This window comes from Melospiza georgiana, chromosome 7 (genome assembly GCF_028018845.1).
Source record: "Melospiza georgiana isolate bMelGeo1 chromosome 7, bMelGeo1.pri, whole genome shotgun sequence".
NCBI classification, from domain to species: domain Eukaryota; kingdom Metazoa; phylum Chordata; class Aves; order Passeriformes; family Passerellidae; genus Melospiza; species Melospiza georgiana.
Window position 1 is genome coordinate 39,022,400 of NC_080436.1, and position 17,450 is coordinate 39,039,849.

Sequence of the window (17,450 nt, forward strand, 5' to 3'; positions counted from 1 at the left end):
TCAAATAAATGCACCTTTAATTTACCAGCTGCAGTGAAATGAAGAGTGAGACTCAAACAGGCTACAGTTGTCAAGTGAACAACTGTAGATTAATAAAAGGTATTAATAAAATAACCACACTTCATACTAGGTGGGTTTGTAATCTCGAGGCAGGATTGTGGAAGTCATGAAAAAGCAATCAGGAGGCATAAAATACTCACCAGGTATTTCAGATGCTGAGGTTTAGGTTTGAGGGCTGTGGAGATGAGCAGGTTCAGGCCATGTTGCAGAGGAGCACCAGGGAAAATGAAGCTGGAGTAAAAGAAGATGGAAGATCTCAGGGGAAACTGGATAAAGTTACAGACTTAGGGTTTCTGGAAAAGAATTAGGAAAAAAATCTGAAAACCAAATGGCAGCCCTAGAGTTTGGAATGAAACCACTTACACAGTGTGTTCTTGGTTTTTTGCTCACATCCAGAAATAAGTGTGGAAGGTGTAGTCCAGGAAGGCTGGGAAGTGAGTGGAGAAGGTCAGTTCTCCTCAGTTTTGGTCCTCTTGTTAAGAATTTTATTGGCAAATTCCAACTATTTGCCTGCCAAAATTGGGAGTATCTGGGTAGCCTGAATTCTGAGCTGGGATGGAAACCCAGGGGTCTGAGTAAGGGTGTTAGTAAAGGTGCTGCCAGGGCAGGGAGAACTTCATCCAGATTATTTCCTGATTATTGCTGAGGCATTCCTAGGCTCTGCAGAAAGTGCTTTGGAATGGGGCAGATCTACCCAGCTGGCACCAGAACAAAACTCTCTTTTATAGTCATTTAACAGCGGAGATATAAAATTGAGGTTCCTATTTCAATATTTGCTGAGGAGAGATTTATCTTGTGTTCATTCATTATTCACCATAAAGATAAAGACACTTAGTGCTGTTAGACTGGTCAGTGGTTATGATTGATTAACCCAGCAGATGGAAGAGAAAGAAATGTGGGTTTTAATAAAATGTGCTTGTATAATGTGCATATATAAAATTATAGAGTATATTCTTATAATATTATCATGATATTATATATAAAATATTTCAGGTATTTCTGTAAATACTTATTTTATATATGTGTATATATATCAGGAAAATATCTCTGTCAGAAGACGGAGAACAGAAGGATTGATTTTAATTTGTATTTTTTCATCCTTTTGATTTTATAATTTTCAAATTCTGCTGCTGTTACTTTCCCCCCTTATTACATGAGATAAACACACACCAGCTCTTCAGCACATACAATGAGGCAAGAGAAAAATCCCATGAAAGGAACAGAAAACTAAAGGGGGACAAAAACAGTTAGACCTTCTAGATGGTGTTTGTGGGAAATGGATTTGTTGAAAACTCCTAAAACTCGATAGAAGGCTCACACAGTGAGTATCAGTATGTAAACTTTGAGTGTGTATCAGTATGTAAACTTTGAGATAAGAAATATTGACTTAGAAATACCATGGAATAGGACAGGTATTATTGAGAGAGAAATTGAACTAGAAATAAGTTTCAAATGAGGGTTTTGTAAAAAAAGATTAGATGCTTTGGAGAAATATAACTATGAAAGATGTATTGTAGTAGAACTCATGAGGGGTAATTTTAGATGATTTGCTTTAAGATATTTACAGCATGGTGTGGTAAAAGCTGATAGGCTAAGAAACGTTTCTAGTGTATTGTAATTAGGAAATAGTTGGGTTTTGGATTGTGAGGGTGTGAACTGTAATACTTGTTGGGAATTTTCTACAAATCCATTTCCCACAGTGTTTGGGTGAGACATAGTTCCAGGCTGCAGGTGGCAGAGAGTGAATCCCATCAGGAGAGTTGGCTCATTTTGTGAGACCCAAATTCCATCATTTTTTAAACATGACTGCAGATCTCTGTTTGCTGCCCATCCCGCATGGGTGCTCTGCTTTCTAATCCCCCAAATCCACTAATTTCCCTCCCCTTTCTCTCTCTCCCTGGCAGGTCAGTTCCACTTAGCATGTTAAGGACTGTCATTAAGTCACATTAGTTTCTTTTTTGCCCCTCTCCGACCCGGCCCACGTCCTGTCCATGCTGTGCTTCCCACGGCGACGCCCCGCTGCAGGTACTCCGAGCTTCGTAGGATCTCCACGTGTACAGAAGTGTCCAGCTCAGCTCCTCCAGATCCTTGTACGGTGTCTGGAACATCCCCACCTCAGAAAGGATGAGAGGGAGTCTGCCACTCCGAATTCCACGACCCCTTGGCGCTGCTTAGGTTGGGGCTTCTCCACTCAGAGTGATGATTTTTATTTTTTCTTTCCTCCGAGTCCTCCGTTGGCATCGGTAATTCCCGACTTCTGGCATCAAGGAATTAATTATTCAATGACCAAGTGCCATCAAAGGCAGGTGATTGTGCTCTGTCATGACTGATTTCCTGTATAATATACATATTATTTTATATTTTTAGGGGATGAAAATGTGCTGCTATGTGGTTTAATTTTACTGCTTAACATTTTCAGAAGGAAATTTCCCCAAAGAACCATTTGTAATATCCTGATTTAAAGAAAAAAAAAATCTTTGGACTGTATAAAATAACCTTTATTGCAGTACCTGGTAAAGAACAAATGGGATGCAGAGAAATCTGTTAGTATAGATGTAGGATTTGAAGTTTGGTAGTTCCATGAATTTATCTGTGTGACCTGTTTCGAAATTAAGCTCCTATTCCCTTGTAGTTCTCCCTACAGTGGTGGGTTTTCCTGGAGTGGGATGGCTTAGCCACATGTTTGTAAGAGTTGCTCCCTAGGAATTTTTGAAGGATTTCAGAATGCTGTGGAAATCTTGCCTTGGAAAAGCTGACAAGCATCTCCCCCCTCCCTCCCCCTTTCCCCAGACAAGCCCTGATGTGTTCACGCTGGAATTCAGATCCCGGAGGGAACAGTCCCCTACCAGAACAAAGGAAAATAAAAACCCCCAAACCCTTCCTTAAAAAAAATCCTAAAGGAGGTGAGAGTTGTACACTCCAGCTGTCCTTTGCAGAACAAATCTGGGAATTTTTTTGCTGGGATGTGAGGAGCACATTTCCAGGGGAAGGGAATGTCTTTCTAAGCCACTATATCCTCTCATCCTGTGGAAGGTCCAGAGGGAAGGAAAAGCCTTCCCTGGATCTCTCAGACAGCAAATTTCCATCTTCCCAGCAAGGGGGCACTGGAATTGCTCTGGGAAGGTTCTGCTGGCAGGCAGAAGGTGCTGCTGCTCCTCCTCCTCCTCCTCCTCCTCCCCATCTCCTGGGGCAGGTGGGACTCCAGGAAGCCGGGATTCCAGGAAGGCTCCAGGAAGCTGGAATTCCAGGAAGGCTCCAGCTGAGCATAGCCCTCTGGTCTTCTTTTGCAGACACTTGCTCTTCTTTAATTTGAAATTGATTGGGATTTTTTTTTTTAATTTCTGAATGTGTAGGTGTAGAACTCTTCAGTTCCGTAGAGCTTTTTGAAAGATTGTGAATTGACTTTAGATATTTTTTTCTACTGAAATTAGGGTGTTGCAAAGGAAGTTGAACTTAATTTAACTGTTTTTTGGTTTTTGTTTGTTTTTTTTTTTAATGTTGCACTATTTTGGGGAAGCATTTTGCTAAACATATTTAATGAAGTTGCAGATTTGCATGTATTTAATTTATTTTGTATTTTCCAAAGTTTTATATTTTCTTTCGTTACGTGCATGTGCACTGCCAGAAGAATGAACTGTGAACTTGCCATATGCAATCTTTAATAAAATCACTAACTCAGAACTACTCTGTGCTATCTTACCAGCTGGTCAGAGCTGAGCTTTCTACTAGGAATTAATAATCCTCTTGTTTTTGGTTCTAGGAAAAGATCCCAAGCTTATTTGCTGTCGGAGATTTTTGTACTGTAGGCAAACTTTTTGTTGTGTGTCTCAGCGTTTGGTACAGAATTCCATTGTAAATGCGGCATTCGTGACAACACAAAGGTCTGGATTGCTCAAGGCATCCCCAGGAATTTTTTGGGGACAGTTCTGCCAGCTCCCTGCAGCTTGAGGCAGAAGTGAACTTGGACATCTCTTCCTCGTGCTGGTGCTGATCAGCCAGTCAGTGCCACCAGCAGCGAAACGATGGAAGTTTCTCCAAGTTCCCTTCCACACCAACACTGCAGGAGGACTTTCAGCAACGCCCCAAAGATGCCTTAGGCTGAAATCCTCAAAATTAAATACCTGACATATCTAATAGTTGGAAATTACGAATTCTCAGTTGAACATGCTCTGCTTGTATCAGTTTTTATTTTTGAAGCCTATTTTAATTAGGCAACTTCAGTTTGTACTGCGTGTTGTATATTCAACTTTTGTACCATTTCTAAGGCTTTCTCACATTTTATATCTGGAAAGGAGAACCACACATCTGCTCTGCAGAGGTCAGAACCTGTCTCTTGCTGTTTCCTGAACCCCATCTTCCTTTCTTTGCTCTTTGAGTGTTGTGTTCTATTTATTCCAGGCTCATTTTTAAAGTTGTGGTTTGTACAGCGCAAATGAAATTTCACATCTAAAAATGTCATGCATGGGACAAATTGGGGTGGAAATACCATTCCCAAATGGAAAACGGATTTCAGATGGAACTAAAGTGCATATTGTTCTTTTTGCTAGTAATTGAAAAGTATTTCTGGCTCACTTGAGCTTCTCTTATTGATATGTTCAAATATCTTGTGTTTGTCCTTGAGTTCACGTTTCATCGACTTGTTTTCTGGAAAGCAAGGGAAGTTTTAAGCTTGGAAAGACCTTGGCTGATGCATTTTTAAGTTTTGTATTAAACTCAACAAGGGTGAGAGTTGGATTATCCTGAAGATAGTGAAAAACTTAAAAATAAGTCACCAAAACCAATTTTGCTACAACCATTCCTGCCCACAGAGCCTTGAGTAGCTTTTCAAATTCACTTTATAAAGCCTAGTGGACTAAGATGCACATTTGTCTGAAATCTTTATAAATCGTAGGATCATGGAATGGTTTGGTTGGAAGGGAATTTAAGGATCAGCTGATTCTACCCCCCTGCCATGGGCAGGGACACCTTCCACTATCCCAGGCTGCTCCAAGCCCCGTCCAACCTGGCCTTGGGCACTTCCAAGGATCCAGGGGCAACCACAGCTTCTCTGTGCACCCTGTGCCAGGGCCTGCCCACCCTCACTTCCAAGCATCCCATCTAACCCTGCCCTAAGGCTTGAAACTAAACAAAATCAAGAATTATAATTTGAACGCAGTTTTACTCGAAGAACAGTTTAAACAATGGCGACGAAGGTCCGAAAGCAAAGGGCTCACCAGACTCCCCTCGCTGGAGGAGAAATACCTCACCTAACCACGACTGAAGTGCTCCTCTGGGGGGAAAAGAGAGGGAAAGAACAGGGCAGGATAATCCGAATCTCCCCTTGCTTTGGTTGTGCTCCGCAGGAGCCGCGCCGTGCGGCGGCGCCATCCGCTGTGCGGGATGGAGCCGCGGGCTGAGGCACGCTGTAGATTTACCCCTGTCTAGTTTGTAAAGTGTGTAACGTGTACTGCAGACGTGTATTCTCTGGGCTCTATGTATCTTTACAGTAGTGTTCAATTTAGGAGAAAAAAAAAAAAAAGAGAGAAAAACAAAACAAAAAAAAAAAAGGTAAATAAATGGTGGACACGTTTTGCTGGTAACAAGGGGAAATTTTTTTTTCTTTTTGCCATTGCATCAAATGATGCTGAACTGTATTAAACTCTTGATAGCAGATCTGAACCCTCCTCCTCCTCCCCCCAGCCCGTGGAGAGAAGTCTTTTATCTTCGTGCTGAAGTTCTGTCGGAGATGGATGGATACACTGGCAGACTGCATGATGTATCATTCGAAATCCGTTACAGTGGAAAATAAAACTGAACTGAACTCTGCCGTGTGGGCCTGGTGTGACACGGGACAGGGCGCTCCCTGCAGCACTGACAGCTCCCGCTGACAGGGACAGCACCGAGGGGATGGCTGGGAATGTTCAGGGTGGGATATCAGGGAAAGGCTCTTCCCCCAGAGGGTGCTGGCACTGCCCAGGCTCCCCAGGGAATGGGCACATTCCCAAGAGCTCCAGGAGGGTTTGGAGAGCACTCCAGGGATGCCCAGGGTGGGATTTTGGGGTGTCTGTGCAGGGCCACCAGTTGGATCCATGATGCTGTATATTACCGCACCTGAGTGGGCGCGGCTGGTGAGAGAGAGACGGTGAATCTTGTTTCTTGAATCAGAAGGCTTGATTTATTAAGATATTATATATAATACATTATTATACTAAATAGAATATAGAGAGAGGTTTGCAGAGCAGCTAGGCTAGCTAAGAATAGATAGAAAATAATCTAAAACAAAGTTGTGGCCAAGGACTCAGTCCCCTGGCTTGCACTGGTGATTGGCCCTTAATTATAAACATAGGAAATGAGCCAATCAAGGTGTTCCTGTTGCATTCCCCAGCAGCTGATAACAATTGTTTACCTTCTCTTCTGAAGCCTCTGGCCTCCAGAAGATGCAGAAATCCGAAAGAAAGGATTTCTGTGGAGAAATGTCTGCAACAGCTGTGGGTCCCTTCCCACTCAGGGTATTCCCAGATTCCCACTCAGTGGAACCACACTCCAAAGCGAGCCAAGGCCACGCTCTGGATTTCAGCTTTCCTTCTGAACCTCTAGAAAGTCATTGACAAAATGATAAAATCCCAGCCTGGTTTGGGTTGGAAGGGACCTTAAAGCTCATCCCATGCCACCCGTGCCGTGGGCAGGGACACCTTCCACTGTCCCAGGCTGCTCCAAGCCCTGTCCAGCCTGGATTTGGACACTGCCAGGGATCCAGGGGCACTCATTAAAAGATTTGGGTGACTGGGGAATGAACACAGCAGAGTTTTAAATCTTTTTAATAAATAATTTCATCATCTCTACTACCTCTCCATGGATATATTCCTTCTTCCTCCTCTTTTTCATTAGCCTGGAGGATGACAGGAAGACTCTTCCAGTCCCTTGAGCATGTATTTCCATTTTTATAGGAATGTTACACTCACTTTATGTAAAAGCTCGTGTGTCCTTGCCACTTCCCTGAAGTCATACTGGGGAGCTTTAGAAACAGCTTATTTCCAGTAATTATTACTCTGAGCATTTCACAATTAAATCATTACTTTTCTCCTCAGCAATGCAAATTCCGGGTGCTCCAAGGTTTCTGTAGGAATGGCTTGCTCTCTTTTTTTGCTGCTGAGTAGACTCCTCATGAGGATTATGTGGTTTTTGCACCATAAAAAAATGAGCAGGCTTAGAAATCAGTCCCTTAAAATTTGGAGTCGATTGTTAAAAATGATTAATAAATTTTGGCTTGTGATAAAAGTTGGTTTCAGTGCATGAGAGGCATTTCCTCACCCTCTGAGTTGCTCCTGCAGGATGAGGATGGCTCCACCTGGGAAGAAGAGGCTTTCCAGTGGAGATGGTTTATGTTAAGGACAGCAGGTGGGAAGTCCAAACATTCCCCAAAAGTCCTGCAGAGGAAGGCAAACACTGCAGGGTGCCAGAGCTCTTTCCATGAGTCAAAAAAAACACTCACCCTGCAACATCTGCTCGATAAAGCTCATGCCTGGAGGATGAACTCAATTAGAGAGCAGACTGTTTGCAGGAATTGTATCCCTACAATTTCGTTTTCGGAATGTGGGATTGCAGCAGTTAATTAACTCTTATAAAAACAGCACAAATTACCGTATCCATTTCCAAGATCCACCTTTCGCAAGAGCGCAGGGAAAACAAAGGAATGGGACTCGCGTCCCTAGAAAAAGACCCACCGCAGGGCTGCCGCTATTGATTCAAACATTTCTTAAACCGAAACACTTTACCTTCCAGCAGAGCTGATCCCAAGGGAAGCTGGATTTATCCTAAAATGAGGATTTTCGGTAGCTCGGCATCAAGATCCCTGATGATGGGATCCCTGATTTTCTGATGGAAAACCGATGCGTGGGTCCCGGGGCAGGGGGAATCGGGGCGGGTCCCGTTCCAAGGACCCCGGGGGAGGTTCGGGGGCCGCCCCCTGTCCCCGCAGGTGTCCGGGCCCCGCCCTGCCCGCAGGTGCCACCGCCCCGGGGGCGGGCACGGCGAGTCCGAGCCGCCCGCTCCGCCCCGGCCCCGGCCCCGGCCCCGGCGCCTCCTCCGCCGGCTCCGCCCGCACGGCCAGCGGTGAATATCCCGCTGTCCTGCTGTCCTGCTGCTCCCGTGTCCTGCTGTCCCGCTGTCCTGCTGTCCCGTGTCCTGCTGTCCCGTGTCCCGGTGTCCCGGCACGCAGGGTGAGTGCGGGGAAGGGGCCCGGGAGGGAGCGCGGAGCGGGGCGGGCTCGGGGCTGCGGGTGCCGCTCCGCCGCCACAGCTGATGCTGAGCCGCGTCCCAGCCGGGGCACAGCGAGGTGGCACCGGAATCTGGGTGTCCCCAGCTCCCCACGGGGACAGCGAGGTGGCACCGGAATCTGGGTGTCCCCAGCTCCACTGGAGCACGAAGTGGCACTGAAACCTGGATGTCCCCAGCTCCACCGGAGGGTGAAGCGGCACTGGAATCTGGGTGTCTCCAGTTCCCCATGGGGAGTGGGAGGTGGCACCGGAATCTGGGTGTCCCCAGCTCCACTGGAGCACGAAGTGGCACAGAAATCTGGGTGTCCCCAGCCCCACCGGAGGGTGAAGCGGCTCCTGGGGAGTGGGAGGTGGCACTGGAATCAGGGTGTTTCCAGCCCCCTCAGGGAGCGAGAAGTAGCACCAAAATCTGTGTGTCCCCAGCCCCGCGGGGAGTTGGAAGTGGCACCAAAATCAGGGTGTTTCCAGCCCCTTCAAGGAATGAGAAGTAGCACCAAAATCTGTGTGTCCCCAGCTCCCCTGGAGCACAAAGTGGCACTGGAATCTGGGTGTCTCCAGCCCCACTGGAGCACAAAGTGGCTCTGAAATCTGGGTGTCCCCAGCTCCATGGGAACTGGGAGGTGTCAGGATGAAATCAGGATGTCTCCAGCCCCACCTGTTCAGGGGAGTGGCAGGTGACACCAAAAGAGGGTGTCCCCACGCCTGCTGGTTTTGGGGAACAGGAGGGAGCACCAAAATCAGCGTGCCAGCAGCTCTGGTGGTTGTGGGGAGAAGGAGGTGGCACTGCAAACAGGTGTCTCCAACCCTAGCAGTCTTGGGGAGCAGAACGTGGCACTTAAATCAAAGTATCCCCAGCCACACAGCAAGCAGGAGGTGTCACCAGCACCAGGGTGTCCCCAGCAGCCGTGGCAGAGGCAGGAAGGAGCCAGGCTGTGAGAAGCGCTGGGTGTGCAGCGTCAAGTGCCTGGGACCCAGCTCACAGCCTGTGTTTAACAGGTCCCTTGTAAAAGTGCAGTTATTACACATCCCCTGATGATTATAGAGCTGTAAAAAGAGCTGGGCTCCGTGTTCCGCAGGTGTGGACGCCAACCTCGGGCTCCTCAGCAGTGGGGCTTCACCGTAGGAAGTGACAGAACGCCATAAAAATGTACTTAGTGCAGCAAAAACTGGGAGTGAAAAATACAAGCTGCCCACCCTGAAGGCTGCAAGGGGATTTTGGATAAGGGCCTGGAGTGGCAGGATGAGGGGGAATGGCTTTCACTGCCAGAGGGCAGGGCTGGATGGGATTTTGGGAAGAAATGGGCAGGATGGATGGGGTATTGGGAAGGAATTCCTGGCTGGGAGAGTGGGCAGGTCCTGGCACAAGGTGCCCAGAGAGGCTGTGGCTGCCCCTGGATCCCTGGAAGGGTCCAAGGCCAGTCTGGATGAGGCTTGAAGCAGCCTGGGATAGTGGAAGGTGGACTGGGATGTGTTTAAGATCCCCCCAACCCAAACCATCCTGTGATCCTATAGAAGCATATGGGCAGGGTGACTCTGGCAGGTTGGAAAAGCGTTGCCTTTAGCATGGTGTTTTTCTTCAGAATGGACACAGGATTCTGGTCCCTATTCCCCACATCCAGGTGCACATCCTGGTGCAGAATCAGGCTGTAAATCCCTGGAACAGCACCCAGCAGTGGTGTGGGGACTGTGGGGATGGTGGGCGCCGAGGGCTTGGTTCTGCACAATGCCCTGGGTGCTCTGCTGATGCAGGGAGTGAAAACACCCCTGGGGCTGAGCAGAGCACGTGGCTCACTCAGATAGAGCTGGTTTGCAAGACCCAGCTGGTTGGTTCCTGAGGGCAGTGTCAGGAAAACGGGATTGTGTGATTTCCCATCTGTCAGAGGGCACGGCAGCGAGCCGCCGGGGCAGGGATCAGAGCCATGTGCTGCAGCAATGCCGTGCTGCTAATCCCAGATGCTCAGAGAATGAGTCAAGTTTCTCTCCCTCAATCAACATGTTTTTGTTTAAAATTGTAAAATATGAAGTGTAGAGATCTCTGTTTCTCAGGTCAGCTTTGACCCTCTGAGTTTTCAAGCTTCCTCCATGGCTTCGAACCTCCCCGTTGTCACACCTCTGGTTGGATGAGTTTCTAAGAAAAGGACAAAAAGATTAAAATGTTTGTGGTGACAGAGAATAAAGTGTGAGAACTCAAAGATCAGCTCAGAGGAGGAGAATTCAGAGCTGACGCTGTCGGTGTTTTGTGTGTCTGTGTCCCCTTGCCCAGCCAGGCCCTGTACCTGCAGCGCAGGTGAATTCCAGAAGTAATTGCAGAGGGATATTTTATGGCAGGGAGCAGGGGAGTTGTCCAGGTTGTTCCACAGCTTGGTGATTCATCAACCTTTGCATGGTGATATTTTACCCTTCAGTCAGCCCACAATTAACTCGTTTAGCAGAGCTCCCCCTCTTCCCGCCGTGCCTTCCTTGCTTTAAGTCAATTAGTGCTTCCCAGCGTGATAATTGCTCTGCCAGCCCCATCCTCTCAGTGACGTCCCTTCCACAGGGATAATCTGCAGCCCGTGGCTCTGCAGGGCCCTCTCTGAGGTTTGACATCTGGGTGATGCTCGCTGTCAGGAGTGGGAGATCCCATAATCAGCTTACACGGGACGGATCCCGCCTGCTGATCCTCTGGGGATGAATTCCCTTTGTCTGGCATGAGGAGAGGGAGGGAAAGCACGGCCAAGGTGGGGGAGATTGGTCTCTAGGTCAGGGAGGTGATTGCCATTGGCAGCCCGAGGTGCTGCAAGGAAAATAATCCATTTTTTTCCTTTTCCTGTGCCCTTGGGAGCTCTGTAGGAGAGACACCTGTGCCTTGTTAACTCAAGGCTGAGGCACGTTATCCCAATGTCTTTCTGCCTGGTTTTGCATTTTCCCAAGTTTCAGCTGTGGGAGAAGAAAGAGGGAGTATTTCCTTTTATCCTGTTTATATGGATGTGGTAATTACATAGGAGAACCCTGCAGAATCAGGAGTTACAAACTCAGAAATCACCAAGTGGAAGATTCCCAACCCGTGGAAGATTCCCTGCCTGTGGAAGATTCCCTTCCCATGGCAATGGATTGCAACAAGACAAACTTTAAGCTCCCTTCCAACGCAAACCCATTCTATGATTAAAAATTCTAAAAAATAATAATTCTGCTGCATGAAGTCTGCTACTCCTGAAAATTCCCCTCTTTTCTTTTTTTCCCACCCAAGTCTGTGTTCCTCAATACTTTAATTCCTTTGCTCAGATCTATTGGCTGGATCTTGTGGACTCAAAGGAAAGGAATGCTTCGGTTATTGCTGTGTGTGCCTCAAAGGCCTCCTGGATGAGGGGCATGTCCAACAGCTCAGGAGTGGTGAAAAGGCACCTTTGATAGTTCCCTGCCAGTAAACTTCAGAAGGAATTCCAGGTGGCAGCTTTCCTGAGGGATTGAGGCGGACTGAGTGATGCATGAGATGCTGGCAGGGATTTTTCCAGTAATTGCTGGGAGAATCTTTCAGCCTAAATAAGGAGGTTTCAGCTGGGCTTTGCACATGATTTCTGTGATTTCTGCAGATGTTGGATCACCAGGATGGTCATTCCAAGGGCCAGGTGCTGAAGGCTGGCTTGGACAGGGCTTGGAGCAGCCTGGGACAGTGGAAGGTGTCCCTGTCCATGGCACAGGGGCCAATGGGATTAATTTAAGGTCCCTCCCAACCCAAACCATCCTGGGATTCCATGATTTTCAGTGAAGGCTCAGGATAACTGCTGGCATTCCCCATTTTCTTGCTGTGCCCATGCTATGATCCAACAAAACGAGATTGGGATTTCTTGCCTGGAGCCTGGGGCTTTTTGATGTGCCTGGGTTGAACTACAGGCTTTGGCTTGGGACCAAACTGGGGGTAAAATGGTTTTTATTTGGGTTTTGCTTTGATGTTCACACAAATCTGAGTGGGTAAAATGGTTTTTATTTGGGTTTTGCTTTGATGTTCACACAAATCTGAGCTGTTGTGTGAAAGCTGCTTGGAATAAACTTACAAACCCCATTGCTGATATCAACTTATAGGTCTGGAAGCAGGGCAGTAAAGGATCAGAACCCGAGGGTTTGTGTTAAAAAAGCCCCAAGGAATCATCCTGGAATGGTTTGGGTTGGAAGGGCCCTAAAAGCTCATCCCATTCCCAGCAGTTCTCCTGAGGTTTGTACAGGTGGCAGGGGTAGAACCCAGTCCTGCCCTCACTGCTCTGCAGGGAAAATTGTGGTTTCTTAAATTCAATGTTTCCACTCCCCAGCTCCCAATATAGGGGAAGGCCCCTCCATCCTTCATTTTCCTCTTTCATTATCCTGCATTTTTTACCTGTTAAAAAACAAAGTGGGAAGAGATCCTTGCAACAATGGCGTGAAAAATCAGGTGTATAAATAGATTGGACATTCTGCTTCTTCAAAATGTTGAAATAGAGTGGTTCTCACACTCTCAATTAGTTTTGCCCATAAATTAGTGTGTCTGTGAGAACAATTGTCTTTCCTATTCAAAATGTCTGTGTTTTCCTGTGAAGAAATGTGGTTTTCTTCCTTGTAGCCCAGTTGCAGGATTATTTCCAAATGTTAGGGAAGCTAAGACTGAAATCCTTCAGCCTGCCTTGGTTTATATGGATGGAGAGTTAACAAGTTGTAGGAGCAGCCTTGCCTTAGGTTTAAGTGCAAGATATTGCAGGTTTTGGCTGTTCCTTCAAATTTATCAGGCAAAAAACCTGCATGAAACACCATCTTTAGTGGGATCATAACAATTCCTTCCCTGGTGGCCCCATGGAAATTTTCACCCCTTCAATTCCTGCCACAGAGTGCAGGGTTGATGTTGGAATTATGGTTACTGAGAATTTTAGATTTTTTGTGTTGATAGATATTGATTTTTAAGAGAATATTGTATTTGATTTGAGGATGTAGAGAAACCATTATAGAGAAAACTTTTTAAAATACACGTATGTGTTAATTATCATCATAGTTAGCATAGTATTTATACCTTGTCTACTTCAGTATATCCAACAGATTTTTAACAAAGATGTCAAAACAGCGTTCATAATTCAAATAGGAGGGTGAGATGTTGGATTCCTGGTTGCTGAGAATTCCAGACTTTCTGGACTTTCTGTGCTGGAAATTTCAGATTTTCTGTGCTGGGAATTTCAGATTTCTGTGCTGGCAGGCACTGACCCCCAGGAGAACACTGCACTGACCTGAGGCCGTGGAGAAGCTTCCAGAATGGAATGATGGAACTGGGATTGTGGGTGTGGAGTTTGGATAGAAGTGTGTGATATCACAGGGGGGAAACTCAGAGTTTAAGGGTTTAGAATACAGCAATGTATATAGAGCAGGATGGAGGCTGGTCCTCCTTGTCCTTCTCCTTCTTCTTCTCCTTCTTCTCCTTCTCCTCCTTTTGCTTCTTCTCCTTGTCCTTCTTTCTTCTCCTCCTTCTTTCTTCTCCTCCTTCTTTCTTCTCCTTTCTTCTTCCCCTCCTTCTTCTCCATGGTTTGGGTGGTTTTGTGTAATTGATAAAAAAAGTCCACATTGAAGGCCATGACCGATTGGTTTTTGGCTTAGATTGAAAATAATTGAGGTGTCATTTCTTAATTGGACAGTTTATCCTTAAAAGGCCTTGTAGAGAGAGAGAGACACAGCTCCATTTTTAGAGTTTCAGAGTGAAGCTCTGCAGAACTCAGGGTTGGTGAGACTGTGACAGAGATAAGAACCGATAAACACCTGAGTCCCATCAAGAAATCCCATCTCACACCTTTAATCCTGACCTTGGCAGAAAACCCCCAAAGAGCCCACTCAGGCCGAGGCTGTGTGGCGTTGGAAGGAGCTGCCATCCCAGCCTGGCTCCCCCAGGAGCTGCCTCTGGCCCTGGTGCGTTCCTGGTGCTCCAGGGCGCTTTTCCACCCTCCCTTCCTCACCTCCCCACGTCAGGAGCAGCTCGGCAGACACCAGCTAATCTCCCCAGCCCTGGGGATGTGCCCTGGAGGGTGATTACCTGCTCAGGAGTCTAAACACGCAGATGGGAGCACTTAGCACTTAGCGTCATCTAATCCCTTTTTAGTTTTTTGGGAAAAATGCTGCCCCGCTTTTGTCCTGATGTGAAGAAACCTGTTGCGGCAAATTGCGCTAATTCAGAGCTCAGCTTAGAGCCTGAAATTGAGCTAAAAGCTTTGGGAGAAGCACAGCCAGGGGCCTCGTGTGCCTCCTGAGTGCCTCAAACCTTGTTTTCAGGGGCTGGTTCGGTTTAAATGTCATTTAAGGCTTGAGGCCTTTTGGTGCTTGGGCTGTGAAGAGTTTTCATGTGTTAGATGTGGGGGCTTGGACAGTGTGGCCGTTCCTTCTTTCAGCTGGCAGCTAAGGAAATCCATTTTATGGAATATCCAGAGCTGGAAGGGACCCACAGGATCATGGATCCAACCCCTGTACCTGCACAGACGCCCCAAAATCCCACCCTGGGCATCCCTGGCTGTCCAAATTCCCGGAGGTGTTGGGAGTGTGCCCATTCCCTGGGGAGCCTTGGCAGTGCCAGCGCCCTCTGGGGGAAGAATTGTGCCCTAAAATCCATCCTAATTTTGCCCTAAAATCCATCCACCCAGCTCCAGGTGTTCCCTGGTCCACAGAGATGGGAGCTGCCCCCCAGGCTGGGATGAGTCTCCTTCCCCTCACTCTTTTCCCCAGGCTGGACACACCAAAGTCTCTCTGTCTGTGGTTTGTCTGATAACATTCCAAATCCACACCAGAGAAGGGAAAAATTCTGTGTTTCAGGAAGGGCTTTTGCTGTGGGTTTTTATGTTTTTATGGCTTTTCCCTGGCTTTTACTTTCAGAGCATCAGGTGCACGCTCAGGTCCCAGCACTGTTCTCTGGCTGGGATCATCATTTTTCCCTTGGAAGTTCACTCTCTCCATCTGTTGTGCCTGGCTGGAGAAATGCACAGTGTTTAAAATATAAACATCTTCCCAGGCTCATCCTTGTTCCTGTAATTCCCACCTTGGACTCTGTGGGATAATTCATCCCCTCCTTGGCTGTTTCATCAGCAGCTGTTGGATCCCAGCTGTCCAGGAAAACGTGGCTGCTCCAAAATTGGAGTTTGCTCCTGTGCCCATCCTTTAAAACTAAACCTACACATCAAAAAGCCCAAAATTAAGATTACAGTGGTACTTCCCTCTTTGGGAAGGCTGAGGGCAGCTCATCTGCCTCACGTGGATGTAGAGTCAAATGTGAGGGTGTTTATATAAATATATAAAAATGAATTTCATGAATTTCACCCAACAGAAGTCAAGGAAGCAGAATGTCCAAGCAAACCCAGGAGATGCTGGCACTGCAGCTGCTCCTCTGGGATATCAGGTTTTGGAGCACCATGTGGGTGTAAGGGCAGAGCTAATTCCAGCCTGGGGCTGCTTTCTGTTCCTCATAATTATTTTATTTTTCTGAGATTATTGCGACACTGCCTGATATCAATCTAGTCTGATAACACTGAAAATCCACAGCACAGAAGGGAAAAATTCTTTCTGTTTCAGGAAGGACTTTTGCTGTGAACTTTTATGTTTCATTTTCTTGTTTCTTTATTTCAGGCTTTATTTATTTGTATATATATGTGTGTGTGTGTGTATACATACTTATAGATACATATATACACATACACACATATATATATACATACATATACATATATATAAACTGTCTCTGTAACATATCAGAATTTACTATTTGGCTTCATTTCTTCCAATGAAGGAACAGAAATTTCTTCAAATCGAAGAAATTTAAAGAAATGAAGAAACGTAAATTCCTATCTTTTTTTCCCTGTAATAATGCTCACATTTGGAGAGATTTGTGAAACCATGACTAAAAATTTGCAGAAACGAAGAAACAGGAATTCTTATCTTTCCTTTCCTTCCCTGTAATAATTCTCACATTTGGAGAGATTTGTGAAACCATGGCTAAAAAACTGACACTGGCACCAATGATCTCTAGTGGAGAAAACCTTAAAATTGGTGTTTATAATATTCATGAGGTATCAAAGAGCTGCAGATTTACAGCTGATGTGCACAGACTTGAAAATCTCTTTTCTGTGAAGCAATAAGTGAAGTTAATAATTACAGCCCAATTAGACCAGGAGAGTGATGTGTGGAGCCAGGTAGGATTTCTCCTTCACTGGTTACAGGAAATGAGAGATTTGGGGTGCAGGGCTGTGAGTGTCCTTTGACCTGCACTCTCTACTACAGCTGGATGAAATACTCAGAGCAGTGAGGTTTTGGTTGAAGCATCCTGCTAATTTAGCTAAAATCTGCATTTTTTGTCCTTTAGGAGGCAGAGATGAAGGGCTGTCATTGCCTCCCTGAGTGCCCCAGGCTCTGTGAACTCTGTGCTAAATCAAACTGGAATTTGGGGCATTCACCACCCAGGAGAGGCCTGGGCTGGAAGGGACCTTAAAGATGATCCCATCCCACCCCTGCCATGGGCAGGGACACCTTCTGATGCCTCAGGTTTGGCTTTTCTGTGTTTCAGGCTCTGAGCTGCTTTGGTGTGAAAGGGATAATGTTTAAGGGATGCTGAGCTCTGTGCACAGAGCAGGGAGACAAAACAATTCCTGCTCCAGCTGGGCACCAAGGACAAATGACCCAAATCTCAGCCCAGGAGCACAAACCCCGTGGGCTGCAGAGAGAAAAACAAGCAGGGTGGGACTGCCTGGGCTAAAGCTGGAATGGGACAATGAACTGCAAGGTGCAAATGGAGCAGAGCTGATCCCAGGGACAGACCCCGGCAGCGCTCGTGCATTTTGGGGCCATTTTGGTTCATCCTGGGTGCAGCCCTGGCTGGGCTCTGGTGCTGCCCAAGGTGGATCCATGGAGGAGATGCTGTGAATGAATCCCTGCTTTATTCTGGGGCTCTGTCCTGCCTAGAGCATCCTAGATGCCTCCCAAGGCATCATTTCCACTGTCCCAGGGTTCTCCAGCCTGGCCTTGGACCCTTCCAGGGTTGCAGGGGCAGCCCCAGCTGCTCTGGCAATCCCAGCCCAGCCAGGAATTCCCAATTCCCAATCTCCCATCCATCCCTGCCCTCTGGCACTGGGAGCCATTCCCTGGCTCCTGTTCCTCCATCCCATGGAGATC

General features: G+C 46.8%; 2 protein-coding genes across 2 annotated transcripts in view; both read left to right on the forward strand.

The window, feature by feature from the left end:
* The window catches only part of KIF5C (kinesin family member 5C), a 70,772-nt gene extending 64,912 nt beyond the window's left edge, over positions 1 to 5,860 (forward strand). The window contains 1 exon segment of the mRNA XM_058027665.1: positions 1,965 to 5,860. The gene's annotated coding sequence lies outside the window, so the exon portion shown is untranslated.
* Positions 5,861 to 7,928: 2,068 nt separating this feature from the next.
* LOC131085938 (uncharacterized) overlaps positions 7,929 to 17,450 on the forward strand; it is a 40,411-nt gene continuing 30,889 nt past the window's right edge. Inside the window, 2 exon segments of the mRNA XM_058028518.1 lie at positions 7,929 to 8,151; positions 9,392 to 9,434. Of these exon segments, the coding sequence (XP_057884501.1) occupies positions 7,929 to 8,151; positions 9,392 to 9,434 (266 nt within the window).